Source organism: Syngnathus acus, chromosome 12 (assembly GCF_901709675.1).
Source record: "Syngnathus acus chromosome 12, fSynAcu1.2, whole genome shotgun sequence".
Taxonomy (NCBI): Eukaryota; Metazoa; Chordata; class Actinopteri; order Syngnathiformes; family Syngnathidae; genus Syngnathus; species Syngnathus acus.
The window spans coordinates 11783311-11802789 of record NC_051097.1 but is presented as its reverse complement, the minus strand read 5'-3'; the positions used below and the strand labels follow the sequence as shown (position 1 = coordinate 11802789).

Here is a 19479-nt window from a genome sequence, read left to right as displayed (position 1 = left end):
AATACGTATATGATGACGTCATGCTGGAAACGTAACGGACTGATCTGATAATAGTGTGTATAAAGTGTTATTTTTATTTCTTTTTTAAATGTATTTTCATCCCTACTCGGAGAATACGTATACGATGACGTCATATGCTGGAGACGAAACTAACTTTTTGCGCGGACTGCCCCGCCCCGCCCCCTCGCTTATTTCCTCGCCACGGACCAATCGGGGCTTTTCGCATTGTAGTCTAGTGACTTGTCGACCAATAGGAAAGCTCCAATCGAGCGCGGACAAATGACTTTCTGGCCGGGCGCTCAATGGCGACGTTTGTGTTGCTTTTTGTTTGGGAGAATGTTTCGACTTTAAACGCGACGTGGCCTCGTGAGCGTCACCAAAGCCGCCAGCATGAGCGAGTCCGGGTAGGTCAAGGTGACGCTATATGCAGTATGGTGACGTCAAGCGAAGCTAAGATGAGCGCCTCTCTGACGCCGCTGACGGAAGCTAACGTTAGCCTAGCCTGCTAGCTCGCTATGTGTGGCTGACATCAAGCAGACGTTGCCGGATGAGAACAAATGTGTTCATGTCACAATGTCGTCACGTTGGACAAACAGCGGGCGGGCGATTTGTAGTCAACCTGCGCCACAACATAAATGAGGCGAAACTTTAAGTTGACTCGCTGGGAGAACGATGAGTGAAGACCGCGAGGACGCAGACGTCACGCAAATGTGAGACATGAATGGCTTCATTCACGCTTCATGGTGCACGCGTGAATGAATGGCTTCATTCACGCTTCATGTTGCACGCGTGCGAAGTTTTGGGGTCGGAACCAGTGTCCATTTGGGGCGGATTTGTGCCCGTGGATGCGCAGCGAACCAGAAACTGGCCGCAAAGGCTCACGGATTAACACTAAAATTGGGATTGGAGTTGCACCTTTTTTGTCCCAATGTCAAAAGGTCATCTCAATTACATTGCACTGTTTAAACCTCAATGACAGAAAGTGTTGGTGCTGGGTTTTTTTTGGGGGGGGGGCTCCTGCAAAGGTCGACCCTGAAATAATATGTCTGCTGTGTTTTTATGGTGTCGTGTTGCAGCACCAGTGACGTGTTTGAAGACAAGAACAAACGGAAGAAGAGGAAGGAGCTGAGCAATGAGCAGAAACGCGAAATTCGGGAAGCCTTTGAGCTCTTTGACACGGACAAAGACAATGAAGTTGATTACCACGAGTTGAAGGTGACTCGATGTGTGCGTGTGTGACGATCATTGGGACTTTCACTTAACTTGAGCTCTTTTGACACCAAAACATTACTTGTACTGGTCCTTCCAAAAAAAAAATTCGGACCAATCATTGATCATATGTGAACATTTTCTCTCTGGTCCTTTGTTTGGCCGTCAGGTGGCGATGCGAGCGCTGGGCTTTGAGGTGAAGAAGGTGGATGTCATGCAGATCCTGAAGGACTATGACACGCGCAAAACGGGCAAAATATCCTTTGAGGACTTCAATGAAGTAGGTGAGTGTACCCCCCCCTCCACCCATGCATAGGCAGAGTCCACGCTGACTTGCGTCGGTGCGCGCGCAGTGAGCGGATTGATCCAGCAGCGCGACCCCAAGGAGGAGATCCTGAAGGCCTTCCGGCTCTTTGACGACGACGAGTCGGGAACCATCAGCCTGAGGAACCTGAAGCGCGTGGCCAGGGAGCTCGGCGAGAACACCAGCGACGAGGAACTGCGCAGTATGATCGACGCCTTTGACGCCGACGGCGACGGCGAAAGTAAGTCACGCCGCCGTATTCGCCCGCAACGTTTCACTGCCCTCGAGCGTCACCATTTGCCGTAACTCGTAGCCATGACATGGGTCACTGGCATCTACTTTCATTTCTCCAAATTCCATCATCAAAATACGAGTTCTTACGTGGCTACGTGAGCGCTTCGATGCTTTAGAGCTAGCAAATGTGGCTCCCTGACGTACGTAGGAGTAGAAACAAGAAATGACGGCGCGCGTGCGCGCCTTGCCTTTGTTCGACAGTCAACCAAGAGGAGTTCCTGTCCATCATGAGCGGCGCCTTATGAACATCGGGTCGCTCCTCCCACGAGGTCCTCGCACCCGGACCAATTTGTAAGTGATGATGTCATGCGTGCGGGAGCAAACGGGAGTGGGAGCTTGCTTGTGCGCACGACTGTTTTATTTATTGAAAGAAAAGAAATAAATGATCTTGCTTTGTAACCCGGGCGCTCTTAGATCACAGAGCCATTTTAGGACGGAATGCACAACGCGAGCTCAGTACACTGCCAGGGCACGTTATGACGCAACATCAAGTTGCCCAACAAGGTAGTGCACGTTGTCAAGCCCCAGGAGAGGAAATGTAGTCGCTTAAACAATCTGAGAGAGATATGGCTGGGACACTAACTGTGACACATCATCACTCTATTGCTCTTTAGTGGCGGATCAATGTGGCAAAAGTGAAATTTGCCCCCCGTTTCTCGAACTGGATGGCGCGGCGCGGCAACCAGGACTTGCGGCGCTGAAGGTCGGCGGCCGTGTTGCGTCGCCCGGGTGGGCCCCGCCCGCCCTCCTACATGCTCAGCTGTTGGAGGCGAGGCCAGAAATAAAGCCAGCTTGCGCTTGCTCCCTGGCTACGACCCCTGAGAACCCACTGGCGAGCCAGCCAAAAACTTTCCACACGCTTGCCGCTGCGCAAAGCTGTCGGGGCGCCCATCTTCCTCTTCCATCCGCTTTCAGTGTCTTGGAAATGGCATCGTCTGGTAAAAACAATGGCTGTTTATGAAGTAGCTTCATCCGGTAGAACATAAAAAATGAAGCCGTTTGTGCAGCACGTCTCCCATGTGGTTGTCAGCAAAAGCAAAGACTCCACGTGGGACTCAAAGGAGGTCCGGCTGACCTTGGTCTTCTCCGGCAACTTTGAGTGTTTTTTTTTTTTTTCTTTTGTCTTTCCGGACCGCTGGCTACGAGCGACCCTGGTCCCCGCCGCCCGGATTGGTTTACGCCGGACGCGCGGCGGCCAGCCTAAGTGGAAAGCACAGGTCGCACGATTGGTTCCAAATACGCAGAGTTCTCCGGATGGCGGGCCTTCGCTCGTGACTCAAAAGTAACGGCGAGATCAAATGGGCCTTTGAGCGTTGCTCACTCCGCTCGCGAATCTTTGTCGGGCGCGTGCGGGTAGCCCTCCGAGACGTTGGCGTGACAAAAGTTGATGGCGACTCTCCTGTCCTGGGGCCTTTCAAAACAAAGCGGCAACAAACAAACCGCCGTAACCATACAAGGCGGCGCTAACTTGGTAGCGTCATTCAAAAGCAACGCACGTGCAACACACAAACTCAGACTTACTCACATAATGCACGCATGTACACATTTAGTCTCATGCACAAACACACCGGCATGAATGCAAGCGCGCGCGCGCGCACACGCACGCACAGCATCAGTGACACTTCAGCTGAATTTAGCCGGAGTGACATTGACAGGTGAGCTCATCAGGGAGGGAGGGGTTGTGCGTGCATGCGACTGGGTGTGTTGTTCAGGGAGGGGCAAGTTGCTATCCACTCAGTATGGACTACATCTGCCGAGTGGGCTCGGAACGCCGACCACTTGCGCGTCTTACCTCCTCAAGCCAGCTGGTCTGGCTTGCCAATCTGTTTGAGACGAGGAATCGAACAGGGAACCCACGGCTGGACCCGGCGGCTCGTCTTCCTGGGGAAGACCACGCAGCGGTGAGTCCACACTTCAAACTCCTCACCTGGAAAGAAAAAAGGGTCTTTTCCCGTCATCACGGTTAGCAACTAGCTGAAAATGTTCCTACTGTCAGCGAGTCGGCCATTTTGACGCACGCAAAGAGAGTGGTACAGAGAGACCACATATGGCCCCAATGTTCCCACATGTAAGTTTGGCTGATGTTTCTGTGTGCTTTTCCCTCATTTTGTGGGTGCAAATTGTGCCAATTGCAACCTAATCAGCCAACTGCAAGTTTTTCTTCCCTTTACGACACTTGACTTAGCAAAATGAACGCGCTAGCTATTTGTCTTTTCACCCTCTAAAATGATGCCTCTCTACGATAGCCACTTGAGCCAATGAGCTCAGTGCTCGCAATTATGGACTACTGTCTCTTCTTTCCAAACTTATTTTGCTCAGAACCAATCAAACACAGGACATAAATAAATAAAAATCTTTTATGCCAATTTAAAATTGGAATGGTTGAGGAAAATGTCTCGTGTGAGGCTCCCAGATGACTTGGACACATCGAGGCTGCAATCTGATCTCGTGATGACGTCGAAACATTGAGAGTACTCGCTAGGACGCAGTACAATCGGTGCGCTGCAATCATCACGAGAATAGATCGCCAGGCCCGACCCGGCCCGGCCTGGGGTGTACCTAATGAAGCGTCGTCCAGTGTGTGTGCGCGCGCGCGCCTTTATGCACAATGTGTCCACTGAGTGGCGCGCGTGCGCCAATCCAAAGTGTTCATCAGTTTCACTTGTTGAAAGTGTTTTGTCCCGTACCGCCAGTCACGTGATCGTCGCCTGCGTGCGTATGTTGTGCAGGTGCTTGCGCGCGCTTCCTCGGTCTGGATCGCCGCGGGACGGACGGACGGACGGACCCTTGTGACGGAAAAGTCATGCTGCACTAAAAGACTCGTCAGAGGTGAGACGCGCGTCCGCCCGCCCGCAGGTCTTCAGGGATAACCCGCGTCCGCCCGGCCGGGCGCCCGCAGGTCTTCAGGGATAACCCGTTGTCGCATCCCAGAGTTTTGTTGTGGCGGCCTGGCGCACGATCTCCGAGCTTTCCAGACGGCTTGGTTTTGCGCTCCGGAGCATGACTCGGACATATGGCGAGCGGAACAAATTGGACTCGGTAAGAGGACTGACTCTTAGTTAGTCAGCGAGTTAGTGAAGAACCGCGTTTGTTAGCGCTCAATTTGGAACGTTTTGCCTGCTCAAAAAAGAAGCCTTTTGTGCTGGGAGTAGTAGTGAGACAGCGTAGCACGTCATTTGTAGGTTTGGGGGGACCGACCGACCACCGCACACCTTTGACACTTTCCGATCGAATATTGCAAGGCACTCCACAGAGAATTGAATTTGTTGCTTCATCGCACAAGCCCTTGTTGGCCAACTTACAGCTGTCCAAACGTCACATCATCAAAATAATGAATTGCACTGGCATCCATCCACCCAGTGTTGTGTTAGCACGCTTAGCCGCAAATAGCCAAGTCATTGGTTGCTTTTCATTAGACATGCTTTCCATGTCGTCATCTGGTCAACGCTAGCCTGAGTAGCTTGCGCGATTCCCTCGAGCACCGCTTGATCGTTGTTCATGACAGCCAAGCAAAGCAGCTATTTTGAGACGCCTCCCAAAATCCAAAGTGAACTTTTCACCCCAAAGCACGAGGATGCGTTTGGAGAAGTCAACGTAAACGTCGCAACTCTGGAGGCTTAGCTCAGGGTGGAGGTAACTTGTTGCGCTTGTTGTCTTTCAGACGGGTGAGGTGGCACACTCAACGCTGAGAAAAAAAGAGCCAAGATGGGCCGGAAGAAGATTCAAATCGCCCGCATTGTGGACGAACGCAACCGACACGTAAGCGAACCCTAGCGCCGTCACGTCAAAGCCATGACTTTTGCATCAGCTCCTATCACGCCATGAGGCACACGCACAGTGACTTGGCTGTGTGAGCAGCTTGTTTCTTCCTATTGTGACAGGCACATGTGCTTCCCGATGGCGGGGCAGCACTGACCCAACACACCCAATTGTGTGTGTGTGTGTGTGTGTGTTCCCTTCTGCACCACGGCGCTCCACATCTCAATCTCTCCTTAGATGTCCAACCTTGAAGTTGCTTGATGCCCAGGCATGTGGTCAAGGAGAGCCAAACGTGTCCTCGCTCGCAGCTCGCCCCTCCCTCACTCGGCCACACCCCTTAAAGGCCAAGGGTTGCGACTCGCGGCCGTCGGTCGGTCGGTCGGTCGGGCTACGTGCGACTTGAGCGTTAGCCGCAGCGTCTCTAACGGCCGGCCCGCCCGCCCGTTCCCCCGCAGGTGACCTTCACCAAGCGCAAGTTTGGCCTGATGAAGAAGGCGTACGAGCTGAGCGTGCTGTGCGACTGCGAGATTGCGCTCATCGTCTTCAACAGCGCCAACAGACTCTTCCAGTACGCCAGCACAGACATGGACAAAGTGCTGCTCAAGTACACCGAGTGCAACGAGCCCCACGAGAACAGGACCAACGCCGACATCATACATGTGAGTCGAGCTTGTGTGTGTGTGTCTGCGCGGGCCAACCAACCACCCGCCCACCTCAAGGCCGTGATTGGGCCTCTTGCATGCCGTCGAATGTGTCCTAACCTGCCGCCTGGAGCTCGTTGGCCTCATCCAGGAGGGCCGCTCTTCCCGTCCGGACCCGGTGCGCTTGCATGGACATGGGTTGTCCTGATTCAGTCATGGGGGTGGGGCCTCTTGTCATTTGTGTGCACATTGTGCCTTGCGTAGTATTGGCGCATGTTGTGCTCTTTGGTGTTGTCGTTTGCGCTTCTCCCGATGCCATGTTTTTTAATGATGGGCGCGGCGCGGCGCGTCGACGGCCTTCTCTTGAGAATTTTGTCGAAATGTCGCTGAAGCAAGCAACATTTTGTGCGCCTCTCGTGCTGCTCTGTGGCGTCTTTCCCGTTGAACGCCCACGCACACACATAACAAGTGTAGCTGGTTTGTGTTGGCGGGAGCGCTCCTTCCCCGCCGCTGCAAAGCGGCACGCTGTTTGCTAAAAATAGAACACAAGGGCTAAGAATAGCAAGGGCGGCTGTGGCGTCAATTTGTGCGTGCGTGCGTGCGTGCGTGCATGCATGCGCACCAACGGAAAGAATTGAGAAGGAAAGAATGAACTTTTGTTTTGCCGCTCCGTCTTGTTATATTTCCACCTAAATTCCAGGAATGGTCCGCGCTTGCCAGTGGTCTTTCCTTTCGTACGTTCCCAGAAGAGGACAAGCTCAGTCGCAGGTCACCGATGACCCCAAAACTAAATGGGGACGTGATTCATACAGTCCAAACGGCGCTTGACAAGTTGACACAACATACCATGTACACGGCGGCCTAGTTTATTTCACGCCATTCACTTAGTTGCTCAAAATGAACTTCTCGTCAAGCTGGCAACTCTTTCTGTCCGACAATGACGCCACCGGGTGGTCAAAATAATAATTGCAGCTAGAAGTCATTTAGCATGATGAAACTTTGTTTTATGATTGATTAGTAGGGGTGTAACGATTCATTGATACACATCGATTAATCGATATAATGCTCTACGATTTGTTGGCATCGATGCTAAACGTAAACATCGATCTATATCGCCCGTTTTTGACCTCGGACATTAGACACGACTTTATTTTGAAATCCAGTTCATTGTTGCTTGCTTCCTCTTTCCGGGAGCAGTGCGCGGCGTGTTGTGTTGTGAGCAGAGCAGGCACGTGAAAGGGGAGCCGCGGCTCCTGGGCTGGTGCTATGGCTAGTGTCCAAGAAGACGAGGAAATTCGCTCCCCTTTTGGCTTCAAGTCATTCGTTTGGAAGCACTTTGTAATTTCCTAAATAAAGAGTTTGCAGTACCTTGTTGATTTTGCGTATGAATTGTTATCAATCAGGATATTGTTCTATATCGATCGTAGAGCTCTATATCGTGATGTATCGTGAATGAATCACAGCAGGCTTTATGATATCGGCAAATATCGTATCGTGGTTCTTTGTATCGATATGATATCGTATCGTTACAAAACCCGCGATTTACACCCCTATTGATTAGCTTTCATTCTTTGGAGTTGTGACAAAGTCACAGTGAAATCAAGATTGCTTGTGCTTAGGAAAAGCTCTGGTGCGTTGCATGAAAAATCAAAACAAGTTGCTTATTTTGAAGAAATCATTGTAACGAGACAGAGGTGTTTATTTTTATGCAGCAAAATCCTCGTGTGTCGAAAAATTGACGTGAGTTTTGGTACTTTTGTGGAGTGAAAGCGCTCAACAAAAATCAGAAAGACTTGAAAATAGGGATACTATTTTTTGGGATAGAAATTGTACATCTTCAAGTTACATTTATACTGATGGAAAAATAAATGTATGTATTTTCAAGAAGAAATAATTTTTTGACCCCAAAAATACTCCCAAGATGTTGTGTTTTCTAGAAACTATCGATACTATATTGGATCGAAAGAGTTAAAAAGAAAATGAAATCATAATGATGATAATGTCCCAAAAGAGTTTCCCAAAAAGTAAATATTTGAATATTTTGTGTGTGCGCGTGTGCAGACCTTGCGCAAGAAAGGCCTCAGCGGCAGCAAAAGTCCCGACATGGAGGCGGACGACGACTCTGCCGGCCAGAGCCCCGAGACGGACGACAAGTACCTCCAAATGGGCACTGACGTCGACCTGATGCTCAACAGACAGCCAATCTGCGTGAGTTGCCATTGTCGTGGCGACAACCTGAAAAAAAAGGTTTTCCTCCTTGCAATTTGATGAGCCCCGCTGTCTGATGATGCGCCCGACTGCAGGGTCTGCCCGCCTGCGGCTACGAGATGGGCGCCTCCTCGCTGCTGTACCCGCAAGCCGGCATAGGGGGCGCCGCAGCCAAGCACAACCTGCTGCCTATCCATCACGCTTCTATGCAGAGGATGGCCGCGTGCCCCCAGCGGCCCCCCGGCAGCCAAGACGAAGGTCAGCGGCCGCGTGGCAATCTGGCAACCTGTTCAAGTCTCTGCGTGTCATTTTTCTCAAGTCTTCAAAATGAGATTTGGGCCAATTAACAGGCAACTCTCAAATCTTTCTTGAGCACATGTTTGGCTTGACATTCACTAAATGGGAAATTGCAAGTAAAAAATGAGGCCTGACAAACGCTCGCAGTTTCTGCCGCCGTCACCATTTAGCGACAAGCAATGACAAGCATTTTTTTCCTCCTCCTGCAGGAAATGGCGTCTACAGCAACCAGTGCCCCTCCCCTGCCATGATGTCACCAGGGGGCGTGTCTCAAAGCCTCCAAGACAAAAGTCCACCAATGAGCCACATGCCCGCCAACAAGAGCGGCAACATGGTGGCCATGGTGAGTGTTTATCCCCCCAAATGCATCCTTAGCTTGTTTTTCGACCACTCACTAATGGCTGCCAGCTCGCTCGCTCGCTCACTCACTGCCTCGCTCACTCACTCACTCACTCACTCACTCACTCACTCACTCACTCACTCACTCACTCACTCACTCACTCACTCACTCACTCACTCACTCACTCACTCACTCACTCACTCACTCACTCACTCACTCACCTCAAACCAAAAGGCTCCCTAACCCTTCAATTCCCTTTTTGCTGCCTTCTGTACTTACTACTGAGGCCAAGCTGTGTTCCAGCATCAGCACTCGGTGTCCTGTGCATTTTTTGTTCTCGCCATGATAGTCAAGTTGACGGAGAGTCGTCGTTGGCGACGCCCACCCAACTTCACGCTCAGATAGGCATGCGCTCCCCGCTGGCTGTTGCACCGCCGCACTCGCGCATCCGATCGCGAGTTAGGTCCGCCTCTCTCCCCTTGGTTTTAGGTGTAATTCCAGCACGGGCCAAGAGCGAGCGAGCGAGCAAGCGGTCGCGATGGTTGCCATTCTTTTTTTCATGTCTCCGCAGAGCGCCATGATCAATCGCTCGCAGACGGCGCAGACGCTGTCCAGTCCAGCCGCGTGCACGTCTCTTCCCGGTGCCGCCGCGGGAGGCTACCCGCCGTCCTCACTGAGCTCCTTTGGCGCGGGTGAGTCGGCTGGGCTGGGCTGTGCTGGGCTGGGCCGGGCCGGGCCGGGCCGGTGGCATCTTGAGCCCGAGCTGAAGCGGAACCTTTACACGCTTCTCAGAATTCTCCATGGCGGGCGAGCTGACCTCCCTCACCGCTTTCGGGTCGGCCGGGCTCGGCCCCGTGGACGGCTGGCTGCAGCCGCAGCGGCGCGACCTGCACGACCTGCGCAGCGTGCCGCTCGCTCACATGGGGTGAGTGAAAGCAAAAAGACACTTTAGTGTGTTCCTCCCTCCGCCAGTTTGTTTGCGCATCTATCTACTTGTAAGCTAGAAGTAGCTGAAATTGAAAGGCAGCAGTCTGTGAAGCTGGGCGAGAAGAACTCCAAATGCTTGGACGTCAGCGCTGCCAAAAAATGGCTTTGTTCAGCACCCATGCTACTCTGTGTCTCGCAGGCACTTGTGTCACAACGCCAACTTCCCGTCGGGCCACGACCTCCACATCAAGTCGGAGCCGGCCTCTCCCTCTGGAGAGCGCGTGGTTGCCCGCCCGGGGCGCTCGCCCGCCGGCAGCGCGTCCAGCTGCGGGAGCTCGTACGATGACGACGGCGGCGGCCGTGTCCTAACCACTGCCGGCGGCGACTTTCTCCTACGGCCGGCGGCGGCCAATCTGGACGAGCGGTCCAGCCCGTCCGTCAAGCGCACGCGACTGACGGAGGGCTGGGCCGCATGATACCGACGGGCCGAGCCTTGTCACCTGTCAGCCAGTGTCTCATTGGCTGCGTTTGGAAGCCATCACTCGTCACTACAGGGGGGGGGGGTTTAGTGGCGCCATCTACGGTACGTCCGCCCAAAGCCAAATCTCTAGGTAGCAACTGCGGAAGGAACTCACGATGCCGACTACAATTGCATTTTTTGCGGCCACCAAAGCTAAAGCTAATGCGTACGTGCTAATGAAAGCAAAACTCCACAAGGGAACCCCCGCCATCCAAATCAGAAGTTACTGTTTATTTGTCGATTTATTAAATGCTCATTTGAATTCTCCCAAACTCGTTTTTCCAAACAAGTTTCAATTTGTACGTCGAGACATTCACCAACCACAATTCAAGGACACACTGTCAGAAAGGGGGGGATACATCTAATTTGAGTAAACTTGTTTTTCTTGTAATATGCCTTTTTACTTCATTTCTTTCATGGGGAAAATAAATGATATAACTCTTCATCAAATGCAATTTTATGGTAGTATTACCAATTTTTGGATCCCCCAAAAAATCGAGTGTCTCATACCGTCATACTGCAACTTTTTGTCGTGAAAAAGAGATCTACGATGTTCCCTTCCCCTTTTCAGTGTGCTCCTAAAAATTGTTGGTATGAGCTTTTTTGCGGCCAATATGCGAGTGGGATCAAAATGACAAGTTTTGTTTGGACTCTAAAACGGTGCACACCATGTAGGCAATAAAGATGGCGTGACAGCACGACAGGAAGTGAGCGGAAGTCGGTGAGCTGACGGCAAGTGCGAGAGGAAACGCAAGTGGACAGAAAGCAGGGAGGGAAGGAGGGAAGGGAAGGAAGCAAACAACGCAAACGAGGCCTCATCATATTGATTTCCATCTGGTCTGGTCTGGTCTGGTCTGGTCTGGTCGGCATTTGCCGTTTCGCCTTTTGTTTGTTTTGTCTGTTAGAATTTAGCTTCGCATCAGGAGACTGCGGGACAGTGATGGCTTTATTTTGGTGTCAAGAGGCCGGCAGCCACAAGTCACCACTCTTCCTCATTGAATCATTCAACTAACTGTCAGGGTGCGTTGCGTCTCCGACCGCAAGAGGCTGGCTCTGCTCTGCTCTGACTCCAGCTTCTGCTTGTCCCCTCATTTTGTTCAATGTGAAGGTTGACACTATTTTGCTCATCTAAAGTGAGCAAGTTTGGAGGGAACAAATGAAGACGACTGCTCCGACATATGCCCACGTCTCAAAAGCACGATAGGGAAAATGGTAGCAGCACAACAGTCGTAGGGTGACCAGATTTGGGTTTCTGAAAGAGAGGACACCTTTTTTGGAAGAAAAAAAAAAGGGCTCCTCGTCTGCATGTAAGTGCCTGCCTGCCTTCCTGCCTGCCAGACAGCCGGCCCACCTAGAGAGAACTGGCGTGCTTACGGTAAACGAGAAAGCTCCATTCAAATCGAACCAAGTGCGCGCGTCCTTGCCAAGGTTCCTTGTTTGGACTTGTGTCACTGACGTAGCAAATATTCACTTTCATGTTTTTCACAATTCTGCCCACATTTACAAATGCAATGAATGACCTGTTATTAGGTGTGGCCAGGCCAGTTATGCTGTACCTAATGGAGCGTCCGAGTGACGTCACAGATCAAGCAGCCAATCAGAAAGTGGGGGTGATACTTTTCACTCTCAGTCAAGCTTTGACCATGATTTTTCCCTAATAAAGTGGCCTGTACCTAATAGAGTGTCCGTGTGACGTCACTGAGCCAATCAGAAAGTGGGTGTGAGGGCGAGTGTGGCACTTTTCACTCTCAGTCACGCGTTGACCATGATTTTTCCCTAATAAAGTGGCCTGTACCTAATGGAGTGTCCGTGTGACGTCAACGATCAAAGAGCCAATCAGAAAGGGCGGGTGTGGCACTTTTCACTCTCAGTCAAGCATTGACCATGATTTTTCCCTAATAAAGTGGCCTGTACCTAATGGAGTGTCCGTGTGACGTCACCGATCAAAGAGCCAATCAGAAAGTGGGGGTGTGTCACTTTTCACTTAAACCAGGGGTATGGACCTCCAGTCCTCGAGGGGCCGCGTTCCAACATGTTTTCCAAGTGACCCTCGTTAAGCGCACCTGCGTGAAAAGTTTTAGCTCCTTTCACGTTCCGCAGGAGCTAAAACTTTTCACGCAGGTGCACTTAACGAGGGAATCTTGGAAGACATGTTGGAACGCGGCCCCGAGGACTAGGGCTTGACACGTGTGACCTTTGACCATGATATTTCCCTAATAAAGTGGCCTGTTATTAGGTTCACTTGAAAATGGCGCTGTACCTAATGGAGTGTCCGTGTCATTCCCTCGTTAAGTGCACCTGCGTGAAAAGTTTTAGCGCCTGCCGAACGTGAAAGGAGCTAAAAGTTTTCACGCAGGTGCGCTTAACGAGGGTCACTTGGAAAACGTTGGAACGCGGCCCCGAGGACTAGGGCTTGACACGTGTGACCTTTGACCATGATATTTCCCTAATAAAGTGGCCTGTTATTAGGTTCACTTGAAAATGGCGCTGTACCTAATGGAGTGTCCGTGTGATTCCCTCGTTAAGTGCACCTGCGTGAAAAGTTTTAGCGCCTGCGGAACGTGAAAGGAGCTAAAACTTTTCACGCAGGTGCGCTTAACGAGGGTCACTTGGAAAACATGTTGGAACGCGGCCCCGAGGACTAGGGCTTGACACGTGTGACCTTTGACCATGATATTTCCCTAATAAAGTGGCCTGTTATTAGGTCCACTTGAAAATGGCGCTGTACCTAATGGAGTGTCCGTGTGAGTCCCTCGTTAAGTGCACCTGCGTGAAAAGTTTTAGCGCCTGCGGAACGTGAAAGGAGCTAAAACTTTTCCCGCAGGTGCGCTTAACGAGGGTCACTTGGAAAACATGTTGGAACGCGGCCCCGAGGACTAGGGCTTGACACCTGTGACCTTTGACCATGATATTTCCCTAATAAAGTGGCCTGGTATTAGGTTCACTTGAAAATGGCGCTGTACCTAATGGAGTGTCCGTGTGATTCCCTCGTTACGTGCACCTGCGTGAAAAGTTTTAGCGCCTGCGGAACGTGAAAGGAGCTAAAAGTTTTCACGCAGGTGCGCTTAACGAGGGTCACTTGGAAAACATGTTGGAACGCGGCCCCGAGGACTAGGGCTTGACACCTGTGACCTTTGACCATGATATTTCCCTAATAAAGAGGCCTGTTATTAGGGCCACTTGAATCAGAAAGTGGGGATGAGGGCGGGCGTGGCACTTTCACTTCCAGTTAAGCTTTGGCCATGATTTTCCCCTAATAAAGTGGTCTGTCATTAGGTACACCTCATGGACACTTCAATAGGTGCACTACACAAGGTTAAAAAAACAAAAAAGAATAAATATATATACATAAGAACGTGTAGTCACAAGATCCAGGAGGGACATGAGCGGACTCAGTTAAGCACTTGATAAGGGATACCAAACTCTTTCCCATGTGTTATTTTTGAGACAGTCCAACAAAATCCTGGACGATTTTTGAAATTGCCCCGGATCTTTATTTAGGGCTCAAAAGTAGGACATGCCCGGAGAACGTCCGGTCGGTCGGTCGGTCGGTCGCCCTCGCTAACAGGAAATGTGAGTATGTCGATCCTCTTGGGCTTGTCAAGTCACATTGTGCAGGAGAAAAGGCTTTTATCAAATCAAACTTTATTTGTCTTTATCAAAAGTGACAAGAACATCATCACAACAGCTATGGAAAAGGACAATTATAAAAAAAATATGAAAAGGTATTGCACTTGAGTCAGCTCCCAAACTTTGAAGGACGTGTGACCAAATTCTTTTGTAAACATTTTGCACATCAGACACGGAATGCGCTCATCGTAATAAAAGTCTTCTCAGAATAATCATGTTTAGCTTTCAGCAAATGTCAAAACAGGCCACTTTGAACTTGCTCTGTGTGCTTTTAGAAAACACGCACACATTCTTGTTTTCCAGCACACGCGTGATTTCCCATCCAAACGAGGGGAGGGACGGACGCTTGTGAGCTGGGGGACAGGAGAGAACGGATCAGATCGGATCAGATCAGATCAGAGCAGAGCAGAGCAGAGGGCGTCTTGGCGGTCTCGGGTGGTGCTTTTGCAAATGTGTGCAAAGAGCTTCCAAGAAGAAGGTGGCAAGTGGGCGGCGTCACATAGGACCATCTACCAATCAGGCGGATGCAGTCTACCTCTTCAGCGTGACAGGCACGTGTCGGGGCTGCCGGGCTCCACCGGCACGGGATACGGGTCCACCTGATGGGGGGGGGGGGGGGGGGGGGGGACATACTCGTGTTAGTAACAAGCACGCACGCACGCACGCACGCACGTCATGAATGGTCATGGACATGAGCGGTTGAGTAATCGGCACGCTGTGCAAAAAGTTGAGCATGCCATCAATGGTTTTGGGCGCACGCAGGAAGCGCGTCCGCCTGTCCGTCCGTGTTCACCTCGGCGTAGAGCGGAGGCGGGAGGTATCGGAACTCCGCGATGTACGTAAGCAGCGCGGCGCTGGCGTGTTGCTCCTGCTCCTGCTCGTGGACAGCGTGCAGGAAGTGACGGCGGTGTGACTCTGGGATGGCCAGCTCGCCGTAGCTGGGGGGAGCTAAAAAACGCTCCAATCATTTGAGATGAAAACACATGATCCGATTTCTTTTCCATCACATATGGCATCGGCAACTTACTCTCAGGGTGCTCTGCCACGCCCATCCAGCTGGAGGCGCTACCATGACTGCTGATGCTGGACGTTCGGGAGGCAGCGGTGTGTAACGGGATGGTCCCGATTACCAACGGTAACGAGAGTGACAAGTTGAGACCGCCCGGAATGTCCACGTACACCTAAAGGAAAGGAAAATAGACGTATGACTGACATGTTTTATGCCTGTGACTTTGGTTGTACACTTGTTTTTGCTTTTCAATTGGCATTTGCCTAATCCAAATACATCATTTGTTTGCTAAGGAGGAGCCGCAGCTGGAGGAGCAGGAGGCGGGGCCAACTATGGCTTTGCACAACCACGAGGGTGCACTCATCCAACGGGATCGCCTACCGGACCGGGCGGGGCCTTCGAGGTAAAGTAAGCCGTTTTAGGGGAAAGGCATGGTCGCGCTAGCTTAGCAGCGCTGGAGTGAGTTTGTTTGTTTGTGTATTGATTTTTTTTTTTTTTGGGACGCTGTCTCAAATTGCAAAGAGCGGGCGGGTCAACCAACAAACAAAATGTTGCTTGCCGGGGGCGCTCACCACGAGGGCGTACTCCACGCGTATGATGGGGCAGTCCAGGATGGACGGCGACACAGGCGGGATCTTGAGCATCCTTCCCTCCCAGCTTTGACTCTTGCCCTGCGCCAGGGCTTCCCCTTGCAGGTTGGACACCAGCTGCTGAATCTCTTTGCCTTTGCCTTTGGCGAAGAAGGTCTGCGTCTGGTACAGCGCCGCTTTGGGCACCACCACTCGGGTGGAGCAGTTCTCCACCTCAGCAAAGATCTGGATGGAGTCGCCTGGGGAGAGAGGCAGGCAAGAGAGGCTGTCGGGAGACCGGACCGAGTCCGAGCGGGGGATGGGAAGACGCCACGGAGGGGGCGCGCCGGCTGAAGACGGCAAGGACGGGACGATGGAAGGGGAGGACGGGCCGTGAGGCCGGGCAGGGCTGGCCGGGAGGGAGGGAGGGAGGCAGGGACGGAGGGAGGGAGTCCAGCACTACCTGGCGTGTAGCCCTTGCGAGCCACTTTGACGCTGAGTGAGATGGGACCTGACGCACAGAACCAGCAGCACAAAGTCTTCTCCTTGCTGCCAGCCTGAGGAGCCTGGACACACAACCCAGACGCACTTGAACGGCCACCCCCAAGGCCCGGCCCGTGCCTTGATGGGGGAGGGGGGGGGGGCCTACCAGCAGCAGGGGCGTGTTGATGTCGATGTGCTCAAAGACCACAAACTCCTTCTTGACCTTGACGGGTAGCATCCACGGTCGCTGTAGCTCCGCCTTCACCCAGTACCTGACGCTGCCGTGTTTGCCCTCAAACGACGTCGCCAGCGCCCTGCGTGAGTGAGCCTAACGTCAACAATCAAGCAAGGCAAACTGGGCTTTAAGACGGCGTTATTTTGAGAGCGGGTTGTGAGCGAGCGCAGGGGGACTAGATACGCGTCAAGTCAATTCACGGCAATGGTCTAAAAGCAATCGAATATTTCTTTTTCATGTTTTTGGAATTCACTGTTCCCCATCATTTGATGGAGACAAGTATTTACTTCTGTTTGGTATTGTTTGTGGTTCTGAAGCGGGCTCTGACATTCTTGTGCAAAAGTCCGTTACTCGAGGCGGCGTGACTCACATCTGCGGCAGGTGGAAGCTGAAGGCAAACTCGTGCACGCCGCCGCCGCGCAGCACGGTGACGCCGCCTCGGTTCGCCACGTCGTCATCTGCGAGCAGGAAAGCAAAAGGTAACTGGCGGTTTGTCCGGACGGGACTTTGACGTACGCCGGCCGGCCCTCCCTCACTCCCTCCCTCCATCCTCTTAGAGCCCGTTAACGTCAGACAAATTGGCAAGCTGGTATTTGAGCCTTTGCTTTGGACAGTGAGCAAATCCGCAGAAATGTGAAAGCGTCCGGGGTGGAAAAGGCTCCCAACGGGTGCAATCCGTGCATGTGCACGCTCGACCGCATTCGCCCGTGGGCCCTTGGAGCCGCTTGGACGATCCGCATATGGACAGCGAAGGCACAATCTAGACTTGACAGCTTAACGAGCCGATTTGAGACCGCGTCGGTTGGAAACGGCTTTGCCGGCCGGCCGGGCCGGCAACTTGGCTCAAAGCCCAACTTGGTCATTTTGAAAGCCGAAGCCTGAACCAGGCTGCCTGGTTTGAAACCATGACGGCTTGTCAAATCCAATTTGGCAAACGCGTCGAAGCCTTGACTCTTTGTCTGGGCCCGAGTGAACTTGAAGCCCTCAATGTGACTTGTGCGCTATCCCCAAGACAACTGTAAACCTGAATGAAAAGCAACTGCAGCCACCAGTTTCTATGTGCTTCCTGTAGCGTGCGTGCACGCGCCGAGATGAAGTGGAAGAAGTCTCCGTGGTGTCAAGCTGGCTTGCGCTCGAGCGGCCCAGTCTGCAGCAGTCCAGTTTGAACCAGCCCGTACAGCCTCTCTCTCGCCGACCGAGCGAGCCCTGCCCTGCCCTGCCCAGGCCTGCCCTGCCCCTTTCTTCCCTGCCCTGCCCGCAGCACCAGCAGCTCGCCCCGCCATTGGAGCCTGGCTGGCGGAGCTCGCTCCTGATTGGTGCTGAGTGGTCCCAGGCCCCGCCCACCTCCCCGACGGCACGTAGAGTGGAAGGGGGAGACCCTCGCGTGAAGTCTTAAATCGCCGCCCAGCCAAGAGTCAGACAAGGACGTCCGCTGATGATGTGAAACAAGTTAAAAAGAAAATAAGGAACGAATTGACGACTTCAGTATACGCAGTTCAAGTTTCTAACTCAATGCAGGGAACGTGCTGCTGATTTAAGGGTGGACGTTCTTCTCCGAAGCTCAACAAGCACACATTTGTTTCGGTGGAGGAAGCCACCATTTCGCTTAGCCAGGAACGAAGCCCCAAACCTAATTCAAGCGATCAACAATCGTCACATTCCCGATTTAAAACCCTCAACTTGGCATTTTAGGCAGCGCGCGCACGAACGCCGTAGCGTAATTGATCAGGTTTGAACCGCTTGGAGCAGACAAAAAGCAGTTGCCCGTTCCGGCTCCTGCTCTTGTCATCACTTGCCGTGTTTGAGTAACGTTTGCGCGCTCAAACAGTTGTCGTGCACGTGCTTCGGTTGCCAACATTTTGAAGTGACGATGAGGCGGTCACGTGAGGGAGGAGGCGGTTGTTGCTTTTGCGTTTGTTTGCTGCTGCCAAGCGCGGCGACGATGATGACGGTGACGACGATAACGATGATGCGCGTGATGATACGATAATGAGGATGCGCCGCGCCTCGCCTCGCCTCACCTCGCTCCTCGCCGATGAGGGTGTCCCGGTGGTGCAGGTACTCCACCTCCTCGTTGTAGTTCTGCGTGTAGGCCGTGTTGGCTCCGGTGTTGCGGGATTCGGTCCAGCGGACCTTGGCCACGCCGCGCGCTGTCACGTCTAGGCTGCGGACGCGCACGTCCCCGGTCACCTCCACCACTACGCGGCCGGACACCAGCTCCCCCCCGGAGAACACCGCCCGGTTGCTCTCGTTCAGTGTGTCGAAGCACACGGCCACCGCCCGAACTTTGCCAAGAACCATGACGACAAGCCAAAGTCCCCCGTGGAAGAGCGTCGGCGTCCGGGCATTCAAGAGCCGAGCTGAGCCGAGCTCAGCTGAGCCAAGCCAAGCCAAGCCGAGTGGCCCCCTCGCCTCCCGGTGACCCGCACGGAGCTCGGCCGCCGTCCGTCACTGCTGGCTCATCGGGTCCCGCTCGGTTCGCGCGAGTGCTGCCGTGTGCAGCGTGCGCGGTGGCAGGCACGCTCGTCTTGAAGGACTCCGTGTGCAAAAACAACCTCGCGCACGCACGCGCGCACGGCCTAGGAGAACGTCTGCGACGCTTGGGCGATCAGCCGTCATCAGAGAACAGCTGCACTGTGACGTCACTCGACACACGTAACACTGGTCATTCGCGTGCAAAAACCCGGAAGTGAAGCTTCACGTGCGCGCGCTCTCAAACCGCTTAGATTTTGCTGAGCACACGTTTGCTGGTCAAAATATTAGGGACAGCAAAAATTAGCACTAGTGTTAGCTTTAAACGTTTGTCTGTCTATATATATGTATGCCTATGTATATATTGCTATTTATATACATAAACATTAGGGGTGTAACGATTCATCGATACACATCGATTAATCGATATAATGCTCTACGATTTGTTGGCATCGATGCTAAACGTAAACATCGATCTATATCGCCCGTTTTTGACCTCGGACATTAGACACGACTTTCTTTTGAAATCCAGTTCATTGTTGCTTGCTTCCTCTTTCCGGGAGCAGTGCGCGGCGTGTTGTG

The 19479-nt window shown here is 52.5% G+C and overlaps 3 protein-coding genes across 4 annotated transcripts; 2 read left to right on the top strand and 1 right to left on the bottom strand.

Moving 5' to 3' along the window:
* Positions 1 to 586: 586 nt before the first annotated feature.
* cetn3 (centrin 3) lies at positions 587 to 2190 on the top strand. Its single transcript, XM_037266202.1, has 5 exons — positions 587 to 710; positions 1077 to 1215; positions 1379 to 1493; positions 1563 to 1754; positions 2009 to 2190. The coding sequence occupies exons 1-5, from the start codon at positions 673 to 675 to the stop codon at positions 2050 to 2052; spliced, it is 528 nt and encodes a 175-aa protein (XP_037122097.1). The 5' UTR covers positions 587 to 672; the 3' UTR covers positions 2053 to 2190.
* Positions 2191 to 3526: 1336 nt separating this feature from the next.
* LOC119131584 (myocyte-specific enhancer factor 2C-like) lies at positions 3527 to 10774 on the top strand. The gene is made up of 10 exons (XM_037266166.1): positions 3527 to 3708; positions 4537 to 4640; positions 5463 to 5566; positions 6022 to 6225; positions 8269 to 8415; positions 8511 to 8673; positions 8922 to 9055; positions 9624 to 9744; positions 9845 to 9977; positions 10179 to 10774. Exons 3-10 carry the CDS (start codon positions 5513 to 5515, stop codon positions 10453 to 10455), a joined length of 1233 nt encoding a protein of 410 aa, XP_037122061.1. The 5' UTR covers positions 3527 to 3708; positions 4537 to 4640; positions 5463 to 5512; the 3' UTR covers positions 10456 to 10774.
* Positions 10775 to 14125: 3351 nt separating this feature from the next.
* On the bottom strand, positions 14126 to 19101 carry LOC119131580 (arrestin domain-containing protein 3-like). Of its 2 annotated transcripts, none has more exons than XM_037266156.1 (8): positions 18447 to 19101; positions 16796 to 16883; positions 16357 to 16504; positions 16171 to 16273; positions 15711 to 15967; positions 15157 to 15310; positions 14923 to 15077; positions 14126 to 14728 (listed from the first exon to the last, which is right to left on the bottom strand). In XM_037266156.1, exons 1-8 carry the CDS (start codon positions 18724 to 18726, stop codon positions 14669 to 14671), a joined length of 1245 nt encoding a protein of 414 aa, XP_037122051.1. In that variant the 5' UTR covers positions 18727 to 19101; the 3' UTR covers positions 14126 to 14668. The 2 variants fall into 2 exon arrangements, with proteins under 2 accessions (XP_037122051.1, XP_037122052.1); XM_037266157.1 differs by lacking the exon at positions 18447 to 19101 and adding an exon at positions 17253 to 17641 and having other exon boundaries at positions 16796 to 16971.
* Positions 19102 to 19479: the final 378 nt, after the last annotated feature.

Coding starts and splice junctions, on each gene's coding strand:
- LOC119131580 (XM_037266156.1), bottom strand. CDS start 18,726: ATGGTTCTTGGCAAAGTTCGGGCGGTGGCCGTGTGCTTCGACACACTG. Junction 16,274..16,356: donor TCAACACGCCCCTGCTGCTG/GTAGGCCCCCCC, acceptor TTGTGTGTCCAG/GCTCCTCAGGCTGGCAGCAA. Junction 15,311..15,710: donor GCGTGGAGTACGCCCTCGTG/GTGAGCGCCCCC, acceptor CCTTTCCTTTAG/GTGTACGTGGACATTCCGGG.
- cetn3 (XM_037266202.1), top strand. CDS start 673: ATGAGTGAAGACCGCGAGGACGCAGACGTCACGCAAAT. Junction 711..1,076: donor GACGCAGACGTCACGCAAAT/GTGAGACATGAA, acceptor GTCGTGTTGCAG/CACCAGTGACGTGTTTGAAG. Junction 1,216..1,378: donor TTGATTACCACGAGTTGAAG/GTGACTCGATGT, acceptor TTTGGCCGTCAG/GTGGCGATGCGAGCGCTGGG.
- LOC119131584 (XM_037266166.1), top strand. CDS start 5,513: ATGGGCCGGAAGAAGATTCAAATCGCCCGCATTGTGGACGAACGCAAC. Junction 5,567..6,021: donor TGGACGAACGCAACCGACAC/GTAAGCGAACCC, acceptor GTTCCCCCGCAG/GTGACCTTCACCAAGCGCAA. Junction 6,226..8,268: donor CCAACGCCGACATCATACAT/GTGAGTCGAGCT, acceptor GCGCGTGTGCAG/ACCTTGCGCAAGAAAGGCCT.